This window comes from Cetorhinus maximus, chromosome 19 (genome assembly GCF_964194155.1).
Source record: "Cetorhinus maximus chromosome 19, sCetMax3.hap1.1, whole genome shotgun sequence".
NCBI lineage: Eukaryota > Metazoa > Chordata > Chondrichthyes > Lamniformes > Cetorhinidae > Cetorhinus > Cetorhinus maximus.
In genome coordinates, this window is record NC_135897.1 from 52,942,349 (window position 1) to 52,966,044 (window position 23,696).

Here is a 23,696-nt window from a genome sequence, read left to right on the forward strand (position 1 = left end):
AGCAACAGGAGGCAGGTTTGTGCAAGTTCCCTGGCACTCGGAGGACTGCCGGGGAAGAGGCATCTGTGAGGTCCGAGTCAGATGATGAGCCTCTGGATTCAGCCTTCTAACTTATCGTGGAGAGTCAGCAGAAGGCAGGGGAACATCACTTCCTCCCCCTGGACTCCCTCCCCTCTCCCAAACTCACTCCCCCGACACCTTCATTCCCTCCCTCCCAACCTCATACCCCCGACACCTCTTCCTCTCCCAGTCGACCCTAGACCTTCCTCTCCCACCCCCTCGACCATCATCCGTTGTGAGCATCGATGGTGACTTTCCAACTTCCGTGAGCTGCTTCGCAGCAGAGCCAAGTCCATGAGAATCCACCCAGCATGCCATGGATGTTACTCTAGGATCCCGTGATTCAGTTGCTGTTGGGCTCCAGCATCTTCTGCTCCTTGGGTGTCTGTGATGTGAGTAAGGCCCTGGCTGTAAACCTCGACTTTTGCAGGTCACAGTTGTCAAGACGTGTTGTGCACCTGCATGTTTCCCCCCCACGACGTGGGCCGACGATTCAGCGGGTGGGGGGATGAGTTCGGCAGGCTAGCTTTATAACCATATGCTGATGTAGTACAATGAGGTTCCCAATGTCTGATGGTGCCATCGACGAGCTGAGCGGGCAATCGCAAACTGGTTTCACGACATGGTGAAACTGATTTTTGGCCTTGTCACCATATTGTCCGCTCATGCCACCAAACATGCCCGGCGCCAGCAGGCACAGAAAATCTTGGCCAGTGTTTCAACACTAAAGCAAATAATCCAACTCATGCTCCCAGCAGGTCTAACCTGTTACAAGTTGGGCTGTTGCCTGACATGCTACTCTTATTTGCTGCAACAAACAACTTCCATAATGTACTAATTGAGAAGCAGAAAACTGCGGATGCTGGAAATCTGAAGTAGAAACAGAAAATGCTGGAAAAAACTCAGCAGGTTAGGCAGCATCTGTTTCTCCCTCTCTACACAGATGTTGCCTAACCTACTGAAATTTTTCCAGCATTTTCTGATTTTATTCCGTAATGTACTGGGCGACTGAAGCAAAACTCAGCCTTTTGCATATAGTGAATGGCATGTAGCATCTCTCTGAGCTAGTAATCTACTTTTTATATGGTTAAAATAAATTGTCTGAAAACCACCCCCCCCCTTTATACTCCTGAACTCTCCAGTTGATAGATTAAGTGTTTTCGACTAAAGTGAAATGAAATAAAATATACAAAGAAGCAAGATAAACCAGCAGGTACAATATCAATGGAATATTTAATACTGATTTTTTTTTAACCATTTGTTGAAAGCACACAGATGTTCCAAAATACCACTTAGTGAGTTCTGTTGGATTTTAGCCAATGTATCTAGGGTTGGAATCACTTCTGCTCTACAGAGCTCCAATTGCCAGGATTTTTATGCATCAGTCTATTTGCTTAGCCATTGGAGGATCGCCAGCATGAATCCATGTAAAGGAGAAATAATGTTTTGGGTGCTAGGAAATTAACTTTTAAAAAGCCAAGTTTAACTGCAGATTGCAGCAATCGGCCGAGGCTGCAGAAGAGAAGTAGGATGGCATTTAGATCACTAAGTTCAATGCCAGGCGGATGCACTGAATGGCTCATGTGCGACTGTCACAACACAGTACAAGAACACAAGAATTAGGAGCAAGAGTAGATCATTTGACCCCTTGAGCCTGCTCCGCTATTCAATAAGATCATGGCTGATCTGCTTGTGGCCTCAACTCCACTTTGCTGTGCCCCCCCCATAATCCTTGACTCCCTTGCTGATCAACATTCTGTCTAATCAGCCTTGAACATATTCAATGGCCCAGCCTCCACTGCAGCAACTAGTTCAATGATCAGACCGGGGCAGGTCAGATAGCACACTGGCCAGTCTCCCCTTTCTTCCTTTGGCATTCTTCACCGCCTAAAATTAAGAGCCTCAAACTAAACATTCACACTACCGTCTGGCTAAAAAGGACCTAATCAAGGAGTCTTAAAGCATATGTAGTTACCTCCCTAAATTACAATTACTTGCATATACAAACCCCATACTTCTTTCTCCACGTTAACAAGATAATACCACCAAATTACTTGCATCGACTGTCCAGTGACACCTGTAAAATAATCTCCAATTGCTACCTTTGACCAATTCATTCAAATTGAATTGCAGCATAAACTGGCATACAATGCCTGTGGGATTCAGGGCATCAAAGAAGCCATTCCCAACATCAACAGATGCTCCCTACGAGGAGCTTGTCATGCAGCTGATGTGAAGGAATGCTAATCTTGTAGTGGGAGATTTACGCTAGAATGCTGGTAGTAGGTTTGTGATGGCATGCTACACAGTTGCCATGGGATTTCTGTGAAAAGCTTTCTCTGTCTTCTTGAGCCCAAGTGGGATACGGTCACCCACTCTTAGCTTGTACTATAATTTAAAAAAAATGCGTTGGAAATACTCAGCAGGCCTGGCAGCCTCTGAAACAGAGTTAATGTGTCAAGTCGAATGACTACTTCAGAACTTCGCTTATTCCCTCCTTTTCTGCAGACTCACAATAATAGGAAGAAGACAATGAAGGAGAGAATAGACTTCTTCCATGTTGACTATGACAATACAAAGATGAGGAGAATAATGAAGATGAGGGAGAGGAGGTTACTATCTAGCCCACCCTGGACCTTCACCTGCCCTGTGTTCCACCGATGCCATTCGTGCTGTCTCATCACTTACTCTTTCGTTCCTAAGCACCATCTCAGATACCTTCAACTAAAGGGGAATTAGATTATGTAAGTGATGATGTAGCACTAGGTGATTTGTAGAGCAGGAATCACGACTGCACTATACACTGTAGGTAAACACTCCTTTTGAGAACTTCTGCCTACAGTATGCCATTGCATGAGCCCATTCCATTAACAGCTGGACATTCATAGGTCAGTTCCATGCTAATTTTTTACCAGAGAACATAGACACACTGACAATGGCTCCAAAATGATGACTGTCAGTATGTTATGCTAAAATTTGCATATGTTCCTGGGTACAGAAGGTTAATCCAGGGCAAATCCAAGGAAGAGACATACCTTGGTGATGTTCAAGCATTTTCTAGTTGCTGATCTAGAATGCCATTAATGAAGGGTCATGTGAAGAGATTTTGAATTTATAAAACTTCTTGGGATGTTTTACTATGTTAGCATAACTATACAAATACAAATTGTTGTTGTAAAAAAGCCTATATCAGTTTCAAACTTCACAGTAGGTTCCAAAAATTAGTAATGAAAAAGCATTATAAACCCTTTTGTATCATTAGGTATAGCCCCACTAGTAATATTTCAAAATTCAGATTTGCACGTGAAAGCCCCATCCAAATATGGTGGAATTATAAGCAGTGTATGAACATATAATCTATTTAATTTCTGCTTGAAACAGTAAAGCGATATGTGCTTTATTGAGGAATAATGGTTCTCCAACTAACCCCCCACCCCAACTTTGATATAGCACTTAATTGAAAATTACATTGGAATACAGTGATCACAATGAGTTAATAATAGGTCCATATATATATATATATATATATATATATATAGGACATCTAATGCTTGTATATATCATACCGCACTGCGACCAAGCAAAATGCATCTCTTTTTTGTAAAAACACAGTGATATGCATTACACATTACTTCAACTTATATGATTGTTGGCATATTTTGCCTTTTTTAAAATAAAGTTATGATTGTGCAACATCATTAGCCTACCTCTGCATCATAGGGGTCCTGCAAAATTGCTGATTCCAACAGTAAGACAGCATTGGGCAAATCTCCTTCTTTCTGCTTTTTTATTGCTTCCTCAAATGCATTGGGCCAGTCTTTGAAGGGATTGTCGGTGTGAAAGTAATAGCCCTGTAGTAAAGGTCAACTGAAGTCAATAACATCTCACAAAAAAAGTCATAAGAATTGCTTATCTAACTTCTAGAACTAAATTGTTCTGCTTACTGATAGCTCGATAGGCATTTTAATTAATATAATTTATTCACTATTACCTTGCTATTCATGGGGTTACAATAATTAAATTGTTTCATTAATAATTACCTCAAAAATTATTCATGCAACATTTGTTTGATTCCTTCCACCCCTCATTAATTTGCTGTTTTAACTGGTTAGCACTACACTTACTGGGCGGAGGTCTCGTGGTGCAATGGGTAATGTCCCTGCCTCTGAGTCTGAAGCTCCAGGTTTTAGTCCCACCCCAGGGCTTGATGGCCAAGGAAGGTGCGTTCTTAATGTGGCCAAATTGAGTATCAACCTGTAAATCCTTCCAACACATGCCAATGGCAGGCAGTAAGAGTGGGAGAGATTCTTGGCCAGCTATGCGAAGGAAAGAACTTTGAGTCTCTACCATCACTATCCATAGCTCCAGACTACAACATGCATGTAAAAGATGCACATTGTCAGAGCAACTCGGACTCCGAGTGAACTGTAACACACCATCATCACTACAGTTACCCACATCAAACTCACTATTTACTACATCAAAAACAAGTGCTGGAAAAACTCAGCAGGTCAGGCATCTGCGGAGAGATGCTGACAGTTAATATTTTGAGTCCGTATGACTCTTCTTCAGACCTGCTGAGTTTTCCAGCATTTTCTGTTTTTGTTTCAGATTTCCAGCATCTGCAGTATTTTTCTTTTATCCACTATTTGCTACTTGGGTTCTGTTCAATATGAGGCAGACGATCAGAATCCATCTTGTGTAAAGCATGAGGTAATAGTACACCAAAGGTTCGCACTTTTTTCAGCTATATTTTCTTCATTTCTGTCCTGCATAATAGATACCTCTCCTTATTATACTGCATGAATTCATTGTCACCATTTTCAGGTAGATTTTGAATATATAAGAGAATCAAATAACCAAGCGTTTGCTAGCTGCAAAAATGTGATTATAAAGCAACATATTTTGAAGGTATTTTTTTAAGATCACCTTCTCATGTGGGGAGATAGTTGTATTTGTTGGTGGCTGTTCATTTCCTGCAATCCAATTCCTACGTGCCATTTCCTCCCATTCATCTTGCATTTTATCCCAGAATTCTGTGTCAGACTGGTAGAGAACAATAAAATACGAAAGCTAAAATACTTCAATCACGAGCTAATTTCAATTCAAAAACCATAGAGAATACTTGGCAGCAATCCATGAAGCATCAGATGTCTAATTAAGCTGGCATTTTCTATAAGTCACAGCACAATGAGATACTTGCTAGATGAGACTGAGTTTGAGTGTGAATGCTTAAGAAGAAAATAGAAAGGATAAGTCTACTTTAGCTCACACAAAATATGGTTCTCTGGAAGCTTCTTTCAGGAAAGGTTTCAAAGATTTCCTTTGAGTGACAATGCAACCTCAAGAATGCTAGTGCTTTTGTTAATTATACATACTTCACTATGCACACTAATGGTAAACTGAATACATGATATGAAGTTAATAATTCAGTTTTTCCAAATAATGATTAAAGTTGCCTTTTTCATAGCCCTAAGCAGCAGTATATATCTACAATGTAATATACCATCAACTGATTAAGTCTTTAGGGCCATTTAATTTCAATTATAACCATTGATATTTATTTATTAGTTCATTTGTTGCTGATATTTTTGCATGGTTTTTTAATCTTGCAGGAGAAAATGACCACTTAATGTGATGAATATATGAAATAAGAGCATGAGTAGATAATGCTTCCCATCAAGCCTGTTTCACCATTCAATATGATTATCACTGCTCTTCTGCCTCAACTCCAATACTCCACCCATTCCTCGTATCCCTTAAATCCCAGAGAGACCAAAATTCCATCCATATTAGCCTTGCATAAACTCAACAACGGAGCATCCACATCCCTTTGGGTCAGAGAATTCTAAAGATCACACCCCTTTGAGCAAAATAATTTCTCCTCAATTCAATGCCCTTATCCTGAGGCTATATCCCCATGTTCTGGATTTCTCAATGTCTCCCCTGTCAAGTCCCTTCATAAACGTGTATGTTTAAATATATCACCTCTCATGCTTCAAAACACCAGGAAGCATTGGCCCAATTTACTCACCCTATAGGACAACTCACTCATTCCAGGAACCAGTCTAGTGAGCCTTCACTCTACTACCTCCAAGGCAAGTACAGATATGGACACTGAAACTATGCACAGTACTCCAGGTGTAGTCTCGGCAAAGCTTTATACAACTGTAGCAAGACTTCCTTATTTTTGTACTTCAATCCCCTTGCAATGATGCTAATATGCTGTTTGCCTTCCTAATTGCTGTATCTGCCTGCTAACTTTGTATTGCTTGTACAAATATACCCAAGTTTCTCTGAACATCAACATTTAAAAGGTTCACACCTTTTAAAAAATATCCTACTATTCTATTCTTACTACCAAAGTAAATAAGCTCACACTTCCCTACAATATACTCCAACTGCCACCTTGTTACTGACTCACTTAACCTGTCTATATCTCATACGAACATACCAATTAGGAGCAGGCGAAGGCCATTCAACCCCTTGAGTCTGCTCCACCTATTGATAAGATCATGGCTGATCTGATTGTGGCCTCAGCTCTAGTTTCCTTTCTAGCCCTATACTCTGACTCCCTGGTCAATTAAGAATTTATTTAACCCTCAACCTTAAAAATATTCAATGACCCTGCCTCCATTGCTCCCTGGGGAAGAGAATTCCACAGACTAATGACCCTCAGAGAAAAAACATTTTCCTAATCTTTATCTTAAATGGGCAACCCCATATTTTTAAATTGTGTCCCCTAGTTCTAGTTTCTCTCTCAAGGCGAAACATCCTCTCAGCAACCACCATCAAGTCCCCTCAGGATCTTATAGGTTTCAATAAGATTCTTCTAAACTGCAATGGATACAGGCTAAATCTGTCCAACTTTTTCTCATAAGATAACCCCTTCATCCCAGAAATCAGTTGAGTAAACCTTATCTGAACTGCTTCCAAAGCAATTACATCATTTCTTAAGTAAGGAGACCAAAACTGTACACAGTACTCCAGATGTGTTCTTACCAATGCCCTGTGCAACTGTAGCAAAACTTCCTTACTTCTATATTCAATACCCCTTGCAATAAAAGAAAACATTCCATTTGCCCTTCTAATCACTTGCTGTACTTGAATATTTACTTATTCTGATTCATGTACCAGGATACCAAGATCCCTTTGTACCGCTGAGTTCTCCAATCTCTCTCCATTTAAATAATAAACTGTTCTTCTGTTCTTCCTTCCAAAGTGGACAAGTTCACAATTTCTCACATTATACTCCATGTGTCAAATTTGTGCCCACTCACTTAACCTATCTATATCCTTTTGCAGACTCCTTATGTTCTCTTCACAACTTACATTCCTACCTATCTTTGTGTCAGCAGCAAATTTAGCAACCATACATTTAGTCCCTTCATTCAAGTCACTGATATAGATTGTAAATAGTTGAAGCCCCAGCACTCATGCCTGTGGCACTCCACTAGTTATAACTTGCCAACCCGAAAATGACCTGTTTATCCCTACTCTCTGCTTCCTAACCAATCCTCTATCCATGCTAATATGTTGCCCACTACACCAATGATCTGTGTAGTAACCTTTGGTGTTGAACCTTATCAAATGCCTTTAGGAAATCCAATACATCGCATCTACAGGTTCCCCTTTATCCATATTACTTTTTACTTCCTCAAAGAATCCTAACAAATTAGTCAAACATGATTTTCCCCTTCACAAAATCATTTTGAGTCTGTGTGATTGCATTAAGATTTTCAAAATGCCCTGCTATAACCTCCTCAATAATAGGTTCTAGTATTTTTCCTATGACAGATGTTAGGCTAACTGGCTTGGAGTTTCCTGCTTTCTGTCTCCCTTTTTTCTTGAATAGAGGAGTTCCATTCACTATTATCCAATCTGTTGGGACCTTTCCAGAATCTAAGGAATTTTGGAAAATTACAACCAATCTATCTTAGCAGCCACTTCTTTTAAGAACTTAGGATGCAAGCCATTAGGTCCTGGGATTTGTCAGCCTTTAGTTCTAATAGTTTTCTCAGCACTCTTTCCCTGCTGATTGTAAATGTTTTAAGTTCCTCCCTCCCTTTCACCTCTTGATTTACAAGTATTTCTGGAATTTTTTTGTGTCTTCAACAGTGTAGATAGACACAAAATATCTGTTCCATGCTTCCACCATTTCCTTATTTCCCATTTTTTATTCTCCAGTCTCACTCTCTAGAGGACCAATGCTCACTTTTCCTTTTAAAATACTTGTAGAAATTCTTACTACCTGCATATATATTTCTAGCTATCTTTCTCTCATACACTAATTTCTCCCTCATTTTATTTTAGGCATGCTTTTTATATCCATCCAATCTTCTGACCTATCACTAATCTTCGCAGAATTGTACAGCCTTTTCTTTCAATTTTATGCCATCTTTAACTTCCTTAATTAGCCACAAGTCTTTTTTCTCCCTGGAATGTATCTTTACTGAGTGTTATGAAATATCTCCTTAAATGTCTGCCACTGCATCTCTATCATATCCTTTAACCTAATTTCTCAGTTCACTTTAGCCAGCTCTGCCTTCGTACCCTTGTAATTGCCTTTATTTAAGTTTAAAACTAGTCTTAGACCCGTTCTTCTCACCCTCAAACTGAATGTGAAATTTAATCATGTTATGATCCCTGCTACCTAGAAGCTCTTTCATTATGAGCTCATTAATTAATCCCGGCTCATTGCACATTACCAGGCCTGGAATAGCCTGCTCTCTGATTGATTTTGGAATGTGCTGCTCTAAGAAGCCGTGTGAGAATGGGTGCTTTAAAAAATATATTTTTAGGGAATATGGTGTTATTCTGTGAAGAAGGCTGTGTGTCTGTGTGTGTTTAAATGATTTAATTAAGCTGGGGAAAGGTCACTAGAGATGGGTTGTCTGGGAGGTTAACACAAGAAAGCATAGCGGTGTTAGGCGTACGATTATAATGAGATATTATGGTGGGCTGAGGTACAAGTAAATAAGTTGGATCTAACATTTGCATTTTTGTATAAGTTGAGAGTTCATTTGAATATAAAAGGAAAGTCAAAGGTAACAAGAAACATTTTTGCATCTTACAGGAGTTCCACGGGTAAACAGAAGAGGGTATATTACATTTCATTAACCTGAAAACAGAGACAAAATAGAAAAATGAAGATTTCATATTTAGAAGGCTTTGAGTTTCAAAGAGGTGTGAGAACAATGGAACCTGAGATGAAAGGGGGAAAAGGTATTTTAGAGTTACTGTGGAGAGCTTAAGGGTTGGCTGTTGGCTGTGTGAGGAAGATCTTCTGGAAACAGCTCTAGACTGGGAGAAGATGCAGTTTGAAATAGCCATCCAGTCAAGTCAGAAAGATCTTGGGCTGAAAAAAAGTCTTGTTCTGAAGTTTTGGATTTCCACAGCAGATGGAAGAGAGTTTAAGAGGTCATGTGTTTTTTTTTATTCATTTACAGGATGTGGGCATCACTGGATAGGCCAACATTTTTGCCCATCCCTAATTGCCCTTGAGAAGGTGATGGTGAGCTGCCTTCTTGAACTATTGCAGTTCCTGCAGTGAAGGTATACCCACAGTGCTGTTAGGGAGGGAGTTCCAGGATTTTGATCCAGCAACAGTGAAGAAATGGCGATATATTTCTGAGTCAGGATGGTGAGTGGCTTGAAGGGGAACTTCCAAGTGGTGGTGTGCCCATGGATCTGCTGCCCTTGTCCTTCTAGATGGTAGTGGTTGTGGGTTTGGAAGGTGCTGCTTAACCAGCGATGGTGAGTTTCTGCAGTGCATCTTATAGATGGTTCACACTGCTGCCACTGTTTGTTGGTGCTGGAGGGTGTGAATGTTTGTGGAAGGGGTGCCAATCAAGTGGGCTGCTTTGTCCTGGATGGTGTCAAGCTTCTCGAGTGTCGTTAGAGCTGCACTCATGCAGGCAAGTGAAGGGTATTCCAACATACTCCTGACTTGTGCCTTGTAGATGGTGGACAGGCTTTGGGGAGTCGGGTGAGTTACTTGCCGCAGGATTCCTACCCTCTGACCTGTTCTTGTAGTCACAGTATTTATATGGCTAGTCCAGTTCAGTTTCTGATCAATGGTAACCCCCAGGATGTTGATAGCAGGGGATTCTGCAATGATAATGCCATTGAATGTCAAGGGCTGATGGTTAGATTCTCTCTTGTTGGAGATGGTCATTGTCTGGCACTTGTGTGGCGCGAATGTTATTTGCCACTTGTCAACCCAGGGCTGGATATTGTCCAGGTCTTGCCGGATTTAGACATGGACTGCCTCAGTACCTGAGGAATCACAAATGGTGAACATTGTGCCATCATTAGTGAACATCCCCACTTCTGACCTTATGATGGAAGGAAGGTCATTGATGAAGCAGCTGAAGATGGTTGGGGCGAGGACATTACCCTGAGGAACTCCTGCAGTGATGCCCTGGAACTGAGATGAGACTTTCGACAACCACAACCATCTTCCTTTGTGCTAGGTATGACTCCAACCAGTGGAGCGTTTTCCCCCTGTTTCCCATTGACTCCCATTTTGCTAGGCTCCTTGATGCCACACTCAGTCAAATGCTGCTTTGATGTCAAGCGCAGTCACTCTCACCTCACCTCGGGAGTTCAGCTCTTTTGTCCTTGTTTGAATCAAGGCTGTAATGAGGTCAGGAGCCGAGTGACCTGTGCGGAACCCAAACTGAGTGTCAGTAACAAGGTTACTGTTAAGCAAATGCCGCTTGATAGCACTGTTGATGACCCATTCCATCATTTTACTTATGATGGAGAGTAGACTGATGGGGCGATAATTAGCCAGGTTGGATTTGCCCTGCTTTTTGTGTACAGGACATACCTGGGCAATTTTCCACATTGCCGAGTAGATGCCTGCATTGCAGCTGTACTGGAACAGCTTGGCTAGGGGCATAGCAAGTTCTGGAGCACACGTCTTCAGTACTATTGCCGGAATATTGTCAGGGCCCTGTGCCTTCAGCTGTTTCTTGATATCACGTGGAGTGAATTGAATTGGCAGAAGACTGGCATATGTAATGCTGGGGGCTTCTGGAGGAGGTGGTGATGGGTCATCCATTCAGCACTTCTGGCTGAAGATTGTTGCAAATACGTGCTGGGCTCCTCCATCACTGAGGATAGGGATATTTGTAGAGCCTCTTCCTCCAGTGAGTTGTTTAATTGTTCACCACCATTCACGACTGGATGTGGCAGGACTGGAGGGTTAGATCTGATCCGTTGGTTGTGGAATTGCTTAGCTCTGTCTATCACTTGCTGTTTGGCACACAATTAGTCCTGTGTTTTAACTTCACCAGGTTGACACCTCATTTTTAGGTGTCAAATGCCTGGTGCTGCTCCTGGCATGCCCTCTTGCACTCTACATTGAACCAGGGTTTATCCCCTGATTTGGTGGTAATGGTAGAGTGAGGGCTATGCTGGGCCATGAGATTACAGATTGTGCTCAAGTACAATTCTTCTGCTGCTGATCGCCCACAGCGCCTCATGGATGCCCAGTCTTGAGTTCCTAGATCTGTTCAAAATCTATCCCATTTAGCACGTTGGTCATGCCACACAACATGGAGGGTATCTTCAGTGTGAAGACAGGACTTCGTCTCCACAAGGACTGTGCGGTGGTCACTCCTACCGATACTTTCATGGACAGATACATCTGTGACAGACAGATTGGTGAGGATGAATTCAAGTGTGTCTTTCCCTCTTGTTGGTGTCCTCACCACCTGCTGCAGGCCCAGTCTAGCAACTATTCCTTTAGGGCCTGGCCGGCTCAGACTGTGGTAGTGCTACTGAGCCACTCTTGGTGGTCAACATTGAAGTGCCCTAAACAGAGTACATTCTGCACCCTTGCCATCTTCAGTGCTTGCTCTAAGTGGTGTTCAACATGGAGGAGCACTGATTCATCAGCTGACGGAGGGGGGGGGGAGGAGAGGGAGTGGGTGGAGTGGGGCCGTATGTGGTAGTCAGCAGGACGTTTCGTTGCCCATGTTTGACCTGATGCCGTGTGTCTTCATGGGGGCCAGAGTCAATGTTGAGGACTCCCAGGGCAACTCCCTTACAACTGTATACCACTGTGCTGCCACCTCTGCTTGGTCTGTCCTGTCGGTGGGACACGACATACCTAAGGATATTGATGGTGGTGTCTGGGACATGATTTGTAAAGTATGACAATGTCAGACTGTTGCTTGACTAGCCTGTGAGGCAGTTCTCTCAGTTTTGGCACAAGCCCCCAGATGTTAGCTGCAATTGTTGATTCCGGTGCCTTGGTTGATTTGTCCAGTTTCATTGACTTTGTAGCGGTTTGCTAGGCCATTTCAGAGAGCATTTAAGAGTCAACCACATTACTGTAGCTCTGGCGTAACATGTAGACCAGACTGGGTGAGAAAGGCAGATTTCCTTCCCTAAAGTATTAGTGAACCAGATGGGGTTTTATGACAATCGACAATGGTTTTATGATCGTCATCAGAGCTTTAATTCCAGATTTTTATTGAATTCAAATTCCACCATCTGCCGTGTTGGGTTTCAACCCGAGTCCCCAGAGCATCACCCTGGGTCTCTGGATTACCAGTCCAATATGCTATTGCCTTTATGAAAGCTACAGCAATTTGCCTTTGGTAATATTACTGGATTTTTATGGTTAAACCTTTCTAAGGGAGTGTTGCCAGGAAGGTGTTTACTTGTTGGGTCTGCCCAAGTAGAGAGTCCTTTGGGGGAATGTTTTGTAAGACTAATTTTAACTCTGTAACTGTAATTTTGTGTGTTTAAGTTTTCTTTTCTTCTTGTTAATAAAATTTTTATTTTTAAAATCCCAAGTGTCACTGGGCTTCTTGCTGCTGAGATCAGTATATTTTCTTCTTATTTTCATAATACACACAAAAAAAGGCACAATGGTAGCATCCCTATCACTGGGTGAGAAGCTCTGGGTTCAACACTGACCAGGGCTTGTTGGCCGTGGAAGGAGCATTCATGACATGGTTCAATGGGCTGATAATCAGACTGGGAATCCTTACACCATCTCCCTACTATTCCCTAAAGATAAAAAAAAAGTGTGAAGAAATGCTGAAATAAACCTGTTTTGTTATGAATGCTACATTCATTCAGATACGGACCCTTCAATTCTGTCTTTTTACCACTTCTGTAAACTCTGGCCTTAACTGCTGGGGCATTCTTAAGTTTGTACTCTCTGTCCCTTCCTGCCACAGTCTGATTATCATTACCTACGTCGCTATCTTGTCCTATTGCCCCGTCCTTTCCCTTCATCACATCTCTCATTACTTGATCCTTCTCCCCAACTATTTAGTTTAAAGCTCTCTCCACTGCCCTATTTATTTATTTACCCTTATGTCAATTTGCTCGTGGCTTAGGTAGTACTCCAGAGATTATCACCTTTGTGGTTCTGCTTTTTAATTTAGCCCCTAGCTGTTCATAATCCCTAAGCAGATCCTCTCTCCCAGTTTTATCAATGTCACTGGTACCCACATCAACCACAATAATTGGACCCTCCTCTTCACACTGCAAGTTCCTTTCCAGCCCCGAACCTTGGCAGCAGGCAAGCAACACAGTTTTCTGGACTCATACTCTCAGCTATAGGGAAATGTGTCTATCCCCCTGAACACACTGTCCCGTATTACCACTATATTCCTATTTACTCACCCCACTTGAATGGCTTCCTGCACAATGATGCCATGGTCCATTTTCTCATCCACTCTGCAGCCCCCCCTCTCATCCAAACAAGCTTCAACAACCTCAAAGCTGTTGGACAATTGCAATGGCTGAGGCTCTTCCACTTCGACCTCCTCAATCTCCATATCTGCCTCACTTGCAGTCACACCCTCCTGTCCTTGACCACCGACCAAATCAGAAGACGCTAGCCTAAGGGTTGTGACTGCATTTCTGGAACATAATGTCCAGGTAACCTTCCCCCTCCCTGTTGCATCACATTGTCTGTAGCTCAGATCCAGCTCATCAATTCTGAACCAAAGTCCCTCGAGCCACGGGCATTTACTGCAGATGTGGGGCCTCTTTGTTTCCTCCTCACAGCTTACATTCCCATTTAGCTTTGTATCGTCAGCAAACTTGAACACATTAATGACTTAGACAAAGCAACTGAGTGTTAATGTAGATTGTAAGTAGCTGAAGCTCTAGCACTGATCCTTGCGGCACTCCTTTAGTTATAGCCTGCCAACTAGAAAATGCCCCGCTCATCCTTACTCTTTGCTGCCTGTTCGTTGTCTGATCTTCCATCTATGCTAACATATTAGCCCTAACTCCAGGAGTCCTTATCTCACATATTAATCATTGTGTGGCATTTTATTGAATGCCTTTTCGAAATTGAAGTATACCACATTGACTGGCTCCCCTTTATCTATCCTACTAGTTACATCCTCAAAAAACACTGATAAATTTATCAAATATGATTTCCCTTTCATAAAGCCATGTTGACTCTGTCTGGCCTCCTTAATAACATATTCCAGCATTTTCCTGATGATTGATATCAGGCTAATTGGCTTGTAGTTCTCTATTTTCTTGTAAAGTTTATCAGCCATATGATTTGTAGAGGCTCAACTAAGTTTGTATTTATAAAGTATTAGTTAACAGTAAGAAAAATCCAATATCATCAATGTGAAACACTTTCATATTTTTCTTAAGCAACATTGATTTTATCTTGGAAAACTTATAGCACTTTTTATTTTATCTTTAAGGGTTTTGCTTACTCGGTTATAATTATGATCCCCACTGCTTATAGCAGGCATGCTGGTATTTGAATGATGTGAATATAGTAGATGGAGGGTATAAAAAGTAGCAGGAAGGCAAAAGACAGTGGTGCAACTAACCACACTTGTTCCTCAATTGTAACAGTTGGGAAAATAGTGAGACAAGTCTGGATGTGCACATCTACACCCCGTTTCCATGTTCTTCCTTTTCCTTAATCAAAAAGCACAGCTCCAGCCGATCACTTGCTCAGGGGCCACTTTCAGGAGTACTGAGGTGCAGGTGCCCACTCCACTTTAATGGAGCTATCACTGCATGGAAACTCAGAGATGATCCAACTGAACAGCTAGGAGAGGAATGAAGTGACAGAGCAAATAAATGTGGCCGAAAAAGCTAGCACAATTTCTATGTTAAGAGTAGTGCTTTTGTAAATGACCCCTATGGTATGGCAAATGGTTAGCGCTATTTGCTCAATATAGGCACCGCCCATGAACATGGATAGTGTAATGGTGGTGAATGTATTGCTTAAGTATTGCTGTTTGCCAATCCATACAAGGCAAGTAGTGTTTAAAAGATCTAATTTTAGTGGCATTACATTGTATTGCCTGACTAGTTTTGTAATTTCCTCAGTAACGATATGAAAGATGTAATTACCATAGAAATGGAATATATTTGAATCTGTATCGAGTAATTACGAAGATGTTTCTTAGTCCTTGCTTTATTGATTCTTTAAATGATCTTATTTTGCTTTGTGATATTATGGTTCAGAACAAGTTATAGTCATCATCATTTATAAGCAGAAAAGACTTCTCAATATAATCGCCCAAACAAGACAATACCAGTGAAATATATGGACCATTTTTAGCAGAATTTAAAAGACATGAAAAACTGAGTTAATTATTGACATGGTTTCAATTGAAAAAGACCAAGCATTCTTACAAATTCATTACCATTTAAAGTACAAAAGGAAGCAATGCTAGAATGTTTAGAATCTTTTCAATCCACACTTATTCTGATGTTTATTGAGAAAAAAAGGCTAAGGTCTGCATTGCAGGTTATCGTTTTGGTGGCAAGGAATAACAAAGATGAAGTGAATCTGGATATGATGTAGCTTCATATTCTATTCATAAAATGATTGCATAACATCAAAGCTGCTGCTAATAAAGTGAAAAAGAGGAAGAAAAGAATGAGTGAGGTAAGGGCATAAGCAGTTTCGAGGTTCTGGGAAAGACTGAGTTAAGTAAAAGACTGTGATGAATCATGATCTTGGCAGGAAGAAGGATAAGCAGGATGGAACTTTTAGGGCTTAAAAGTAAGAGTAGAAGTAGAAGTAAGGATAATATCATACAAACATATGAAATAGGAGCAGAAGTAGGCCATTTGGCCCCTTCCAGCCTGCTCCGCCATTCAGTAAAATTATGGCTGATCTGTTTGTGTTTTGAATTCCACATTCCCATCTACCTCTAATAACCTTTGATTCCCTTACTTAACAAGAATCTATCTACTTAAAAATATTCAATGACCCCGCCTCCACTGCCTTTGGAGGCAGTGTTCCAAAGTCGTACAACCCTCAGAAAATGAAATGATCCTCATCTCGGTCCTAAAAAGGCAACCCCTGATTTTAAAACAGTGCCTCCTAGTTCTGGACTCACTCGCAAGAGGAAACATTCTTCCCATGTCCACCTTGTAAATACCGTTCAGGATCTTATATACTTCAATCAAGTCACCCTCTTCTAAACTCCAATGGAAACAAGCCCAATTTGTCCAACATTTCCTCCTAAGACAACTAGCTCATTGAGGTATCAATGTAGTAAATCTCGTCTGAACCACCTCCAATGCATTTACATCTTTCCTTAAATAAAGAGACCAAAACTGCACACAATATTCAAGATGCGGTCTTACCAATACCTTATATAACTGAAGCATAACATCCTAATTTTCATATTCAATTCCTCTCATAATAAAGGATAACATTACATTAGCCTTCTTAATTACTTGCTGTACCTGCACACTAACTTTTTGTGACTCATGCATTAGAACACCTAGATCACTCTGCACCTCGAAGTTTTGCACCTGTTCTCCATTTAAGTAGTACTCTGCTTTTTTATTCTTCCTGCCAAAGTGAATAACTTCACATTTTCCCACATTATACTCCATCTCCAGATTTTTGCCCATTCACTCAACCTATCTATATTTGTTTGCAACCTCCTTATGTCCTCTTCACAACATACTTTCCTACCTATCTTTGTGTCATCTGCAAATTTACCTACCATGCCTTCACTCCCCTCATCTAAGTCATTGATATAAATTGTAAAAAGTTGAAGCCCCAGCACAGACCCCTGCATGGCTCCACTCATCACATCCTGCCAATCAGAAAAAGACCCATTTATGCATACTCTTTGTTCTCTGCCGGCCAGCCAATCCTCCATCCATGCTAATATATTACCCCGTACACCATGAGCTTTTATTTTCCGCAATAACCTTTGATGTGGCGCCTTATCAAATATCTAATTGGAAGTATTTAAAAGACAACTGCACACTGAAAGTATATAGTTTGTAGTTTTGAAACCCATTCTGTAGAAAGGGGTATGGTATTTTTCATGTACAGGCTGTAAAAATTTGTCCAGTCATGTTCTGTATTCTAATCTCAGGAAAAAATTGTGGAAAAATTCAGAGACCTCAACTGCTGCCTTTGCTCTTTCAAACTCCTCCTCTGTTGAGTGGTTCCGGGTCAGTAACATACTTCCCCAGCGCTGTTCCTTGGTCATCCGAGTCTGGAAAGTGAGAGAAACATAACTTAAATTACAATGGAAGTGACTCAACTAAAACGGTTCATGAAAACACATTTTTTCTAAATTCTCTCTACTTAAATGGTCTGTTGTTTTGTCAGATAAAATTCAATACAGAATTACAAAGTTTTATGCATTGGAAGAAAGTGTTGGACACACTTGCTATCAAATTGGCTAGAGATGGAGATCTGGGAGCAATAGTAGACTCAACACTGATACTCTTTCGAGTTATCAACAGTCACAGATTGCAACTCTTTTTCAAGTACAATCACAGTTTTTTTTGGTTTCCGGGAGCGGGACATGAACCCACAACCCTCTGATTCAAAGGCGAGGGTGCTATGAACTGAGCCACAGCTGACACCTCCTCAACACTGATCATGCACAGTCATTGCAGTCCAGTCAACAAAGCAAATAGCATGCTTAACTAACCTACTAAATTAGTCAATTATACAATAGATTTTCCTCTTCTTTGTTCCTAGAGCATTCTCAGGCACAGCAACGAGGAAATGGGAGCACAGGCCCAATATGTACGACCTCAGCCCTGCCACATAGCGCCGGGTTTATGGTTGGTTCCCTGAATAAGCAGTGCTCAGCCTGCATCTGCAGTAGGTACATGCTCAAAGTTAGAGTGAAGGAAAAGTGGAAGGAAGAATTTCAAGACCATCTGTGAAGGGGTCCTGAGAGACCCTGAAAATGCAAAAATGGCAGCAGGTTAGTACAGGTAAATTATTTTACACCAAGTGCAATCTTGGAGACTTGCTGCAATCCAGCAACAAGATCCTGATTCTATTTAGTGGGAGGGCAACAGCAGGTCTCTTGGGTCTGCAGCTTCACTCCTGCTTCATTTCAAGGTCTAGGGGCTGTCCTGTGCCAGGAAGCAAATTTGGGCAAGCTCCTACCTCTGCAGATGCAGCACATCTTTGGTACACTGCGATGAGAGGATAATTAATATTAATGAAGCATTAGGTGATGCTGAAGGTGTTTTTCTTCTGGTTGGATTGCACTTTGAACGCTGCATTCAGTTTTGGCCTCGATGAATACTGGGAAAATATCCACACAATGGAAATGGTGCAGAGAACAGTCATGAGGATGATCCCTTGTGCCAGAGGACTCTTATACGAAAAGACCAGAAAATGTGGATTCTTTAGAATTCAAAGGAAGGGAACAAAAAGGAACCTTGTACAAATATATAGGGGTGATTTTCCCCAGCTAGACACAAAAGAGATCCCGAGGTGGCTATGGTTGGATCTTAGGCTGCAATAATGGTTTCGCCTGCCTTTAACACAAGGTGCCATTTTGGTAAAAGAGTTGAAGCACATGCTAGTAACAGCCACCTAAGGGATTGAAATCAAATTACCTGCTAACGCTCATTAAAAATGCTGCACTCGCTTTGGTGGCCAGTGCTTCAATTAACAACCTCTCCTAACAGCAACTAAAAGAACAGCCATAAAAAGGTCATTGCTGAGGATTTTGTGTGCTACTTAAAGCTATGCTCAGCTTCACTGTTCCATAGCTGCTGGAAGTTTGAGGAAAACTTTTGAGGCACATTGGGATGCTGTCATTTCTTGACAATGAAGTCAAGGCTTCATCATGGTTCTATCAACATATATCTTGAAAATTCTCTGAGGACTTCATTAAAGAGAGTGAGTGCAATGCTGCTGGATCTTGTTGGACACCTTACAGGAGTGACCAGGAGAAAGGGGATGATTAACCATGGGTATCTTGCTCGGGGTCTCTCTTGGTCGGAAGGAGCAATGGGAGGAGGACAAGAGGATAGACAGAGTGCCACCAGCTGCCAGAGGAACAGCAGGGTGAGGTGGGCTGCTTCACTACACTCCCTGGCTCAACCCTCTCCCATGGTTAGAGCTAGGGCATCCCTCTTCCATTGAATCTCCTCCATAAGGACCTCCAGTGCCATTTTTATGAACCTGTGCTTCTACTCCTTTGGTTCCCAAGCCACCTTGAAGCATTGTGTTGTGCCTCAGGCACTTCACACATTCAGTGGAGGTACTCCACAAAAAAATGCTTCTAAACGGTATTTGAGTGAAACCTGCAGATGTTGGTTTTAATGCTTCCAGGCAAGTTTAACTCATGTTAATTATCAATTTGCACCAAAATTGCAGGCTAAAGCCAGACTTTCAAACAGGCATGCCCTATTAGCACAGCACCCATTTAGTGCCTTTCACCCTTTCACCTTTTCACAGTGGGGACCCTGTAAGCCCATAAGATCTTAAGTGAAATAGAACGGGTTAACCCTGAACATCAGTTCAAATTAAATCACAACTGCAGGACACTGCGACATAGATCTAAAGTGGTAAAAGGCAAGTTCAAGATTGATGTCAGGAAGCACTTATAATAATAATTGGAATGGACTTCCAATTCCACCCTGGTATGTATCTTTGTAATATTTGACAGGGTGCAAGTGTTATATTTAGTATCAGTTTCTATGGCCTAGGAAGGGGAGTTCAAAAGCCAAGATTTTCTACTCCTAACTATTATCCAGTATCTGAATATGGAAAATATCCCAAAAAAGCTTGCAAAAAACACGACTTGTGGGCTTTAGACATTGGAGGCAAAGGTCTAAACCTGCCAGAGTTCTTTGAAGTGGTAAGGTACCTTTTGGAGGGGTCAGGTACTCTTTTGGGAGAGGTCAGGTACCCCTTTGGGTTTGTTAAGAGTAGACAAGAGTGTGTATAAAAAGTGAATGAGTTCTGGAGAACGGTCAAGTCATTTAAATTCTCTGCTTTTCACATTTTTGAAAATAAAAGCTTGCAGTTGGAAAAAAAATTGCTTGCAATTTCACTAGCTGTTTGTTGACATAAGCCTGAGGTCTATCATTATAGGGTTAGTGCTGCTTGACAGTTTCCACAACCTATCATTATCACAGTCGGGAGCATGTAAGTTCACAATTTGATCGATAGCTCCAAGTGGTTATAAAGAGGTTAGCTGTCTTTGATGTGGGCCCATAAATACAATTGTTTGTTTTCTTAAATGATTAAGTACTTGAAAGGATTAAAATATATTGGATTTAAATATATGAGCATTTATCAATGAGAATCTTATTTTTAATACAGTGAAATTTGTAATAGGTATATAGAAATTTATTTCATCTCAGAATGGCTCCTGAGGTTTATTCACAATGCAAACTGGGTGAGTTGTCATATGGACTATGAAGGGCCATGGGGATGAGTGAGGATCATGGGTTAGCATGAGTTGGCACTACATTGGCATAGGGGCTATAAAGGTCCATGGGGGTGGGTAAAGCAGCAAAGGTTGGCATGGAGGGTATGAGGGACCATTGAGGTGGTGGGCAAGCATGAGGTGGCATGACTTGGCGCAGGGACAAAGTCCCAGAGCATCAAGGCCGGCCATTTAACCAGCCTGCCTCAGCAACCGGCAGCCCCTGTGGCTGCCTCTGCCCTGTTTCCAGGGATGGCAAGCCCAACTCCAGTTAGCACCTGCCCTCAAGGAACAAAATTTAGCCTTTTGGGGAAGTTTCTCCCGAGTCAGGTTTGTGTTGGCGGACAATTTTCTGAAAACTCGGCCCTTCCAAGTAATTGGCAAAACAACCAGAAGTGACATTAAGACAGACACAACTTATGCAGCGAATTGTTATGATATGGAATACATAACCAGAAAGGAGGTAGAAGCAGATTCAATAACTTTGAAAAGGAAATTGGATAAATACTTGAAGGTGACAAACTTGTGGGATAATGGGGAAAGAACAGGGGAGTGGTACTAATTGGATGGCTCTTTCAAAGATTCAGCATAGGCCTGATGGGTGAATGGCTTCATGTGTTGTGCCATTTGGTGATTTTATAATTTATATAGGGCAGAATCATTCCAAATTTGCACTAAGTGTGGTAGCGGGCAGAAAAAATAACTTTTTACCCACCAGCCGCAATGGCGGCTTTCACGCTGTATCGTCCCAATCCCACCTCAGTAATCATGCATTCCCAGGAAACACGCCGTTTCGCCGGTGAGCAGCCTTCAATTCACTCGCCATGCTGTCACCTTGCCGCTTCCTCACGCTGGGTGCCATATCCAGCCCAGGAGGACACCAGTGAAGACATGGCTCAAAAGCCAAGAAGAGTGCAGCCCCTCGTGACACATCCCTGGGGCACCTTCTGAATACTGTTGGAGCCCACCGCAATGTCCTCTACCCCCATTCCGGCCGGAGGAAACCCACCAGTGTCACTGTTCTGGCTTTGTTGACAATGGCAGTGGTGATCAGTGCCAATGTTGCACAGAAGAGGTTGGCCAACCAATGCAGATAGAGGATGAATGATCTCATCCATACAGCAAGGTATGGCAACCATCTCATCACTCTAAACTCACACACTCACAAGGCCATCACACATTCACTGGTATCTCACTCACTGCCAGCTCAAGGGACACCACCACTCACTCTCTCACACAAACCCTCACATCTCTATTTGGCTTCATCACCTCTGGAGACTGCCTCCTCGTCCTCACCATATTAAGGCCACTTGCACAGATCAACGTGTGACCCCCCCACATGCCCTGGGATACCTGACTTCTCCAGTAATGCTCTAGCCCTGCAGCCTCTTCCCTTGCCTGAGGCCACTTCTCCCCATTCCCCAAGCAAGCCCTAACCCTGCAGCTGTTGAAACAATACCCTCGCCATATGCAAGTTTCGTAAGTAGAGACCTGCCCATGAGCCCCTCTAAAAGTGATGTGGTGCTGCCTGCGAAGCCTGGTGCTGATGACTGCGAGTGCTGCCCGAAGCAAGGTAGGCAAACAAGTCTCAAAGTCCTGAGTGAAGTGCAGCTCACCAAGTGCACATCGCTTATGTTCAGTTGTAAAACACATCAGCGTTGTGCTCGGATGATCCAGCTTGGGGGATGATCCTGGCATGCTAGACTTATAATGATATGCAGATATATTAAAATGACCTTCCTGACGTGCGGCGGTGGGATATGTGGCCCAACATTGACAAGCGCAACGGACAATTGCAAACTGGTCTCACGATGTGTGAAACCAATTTTTTGCCTTCCTGTCATATTGTCTGCTCACGACGTCAAGCATGCCCGCTGCCAACAGGAGCAGACGATTCCACCCAAAACCTTGGGCAGAATATTGCGCCCGTCAGGCGGGCTAACCCGAACGAGCATAAAATGACGTAGTGTGAGCGTCCTGATGGCATCACGCATTCGTGCGATATTTCGGTCGGCTGGTGTGCACAGGAGTTGGCAGTATGCCTGCCGACAATTAAGTGGCCTATTAAGGCCCTTAATTAACTAATTGTTTCGTATGTTTTGCTGCCCGTCCAACTGTTCGGTCGGCGAGTGGGCAAAAAAGCCAAGTGGCCTTTGCATTTTTGGCAAAACTTCATCCACAGGCAGGAATGAGGTTTTGTCCAGTGATTTAAAAAAAAAACTTTTTGCATTCATATTTTACATGTCCCTGCTCGTGCGACAGAGTCACATTTAAATTGAAAATTTAAATCTTCAGCTCTGGTGCCGCGAGTATTTTACTGCGCGCATGCGCAAACATCAGCACCCATACTCCTGCCGCCCCCTCCCTGGCAACGCTGAACGCTGCAGCGCGCAATTCTTCTGGTTGGCCGTTAATTGGCCGGCCGGCCGGCCAGCGTGAAATCCAAGTCAGGACCTGATAGCGGGCGGCAGTCAGCTTTGCCGGGCCCGCCCGAGGGCCAAATTCTGTCCCTTGGTCGGTTTGCAGAAGATCAAAAAAGACAAGTTCTGATTTTAGGCTCCTCAGAAACTTTTCCTTGAGCCTGACATAAAAGCCAACTGCCATGAGTCAAGATTGTGGCTCCTATGAGCTGAAGGGAGACTTTGGGCTGAATTTAGTGGTCGGGGTGATATCCCCTCCACCAGCCGGACGGCCAGTCACAATCCCGCCATGGCCATTTCCAGGAGACCTGATGGGATTAAATCCCAATCAGATACTTAACCTACCTGCCTGACCGCCTTTAGGGTTCCCGGGGGGCTTCAAGATGAGGACCGCACCTCCACGAGTTGCGAGCTAATTAAGGATACGGCAGCTCTTCAAACCCAGCAGCATCAGTGGGAGTGGGAGTGGTGGTCAATTCCAGAACTGCAGGTGGCCTGGGATGCTGAGCAGCCATGGAGGCCCCGGAGGTGAGGT

The 23,696-nt window shown here is 42.5% G+C and overlaps 1 protein-coding gene across 1 annotated transcript in view; it reads right to left on the reverse strand.

The window, feature by feature from the left end:
- Window positions 1–23,696, reverse strand: part of pex5la (peroxisomal biogenesis factor 5-like a) — a 194,311-nt gene that overhangs the window by 28,816 nt on the left and 141,799 nt on the right. The window contains exons 8-10 of the mRNA XM_078563858.1: window positions 17,451–17,546; window positions 4,990–5,106; window positions 3,768–3,911 (exon numbers count right to left, since the gene is read on the reverse strand). Of these exons, the coding sequence (XP_078419984.1) occupies window positions 3,768–3,911; window positions 4,990–5,106; window positions 17,451–17,546 (357 nt within the window). The remainder of the gene's footprint in view (window positions 1–3,767; window positions 3,912–4,989; window positions 5,107–17,450; window positions 17,547–23,696) is intronic.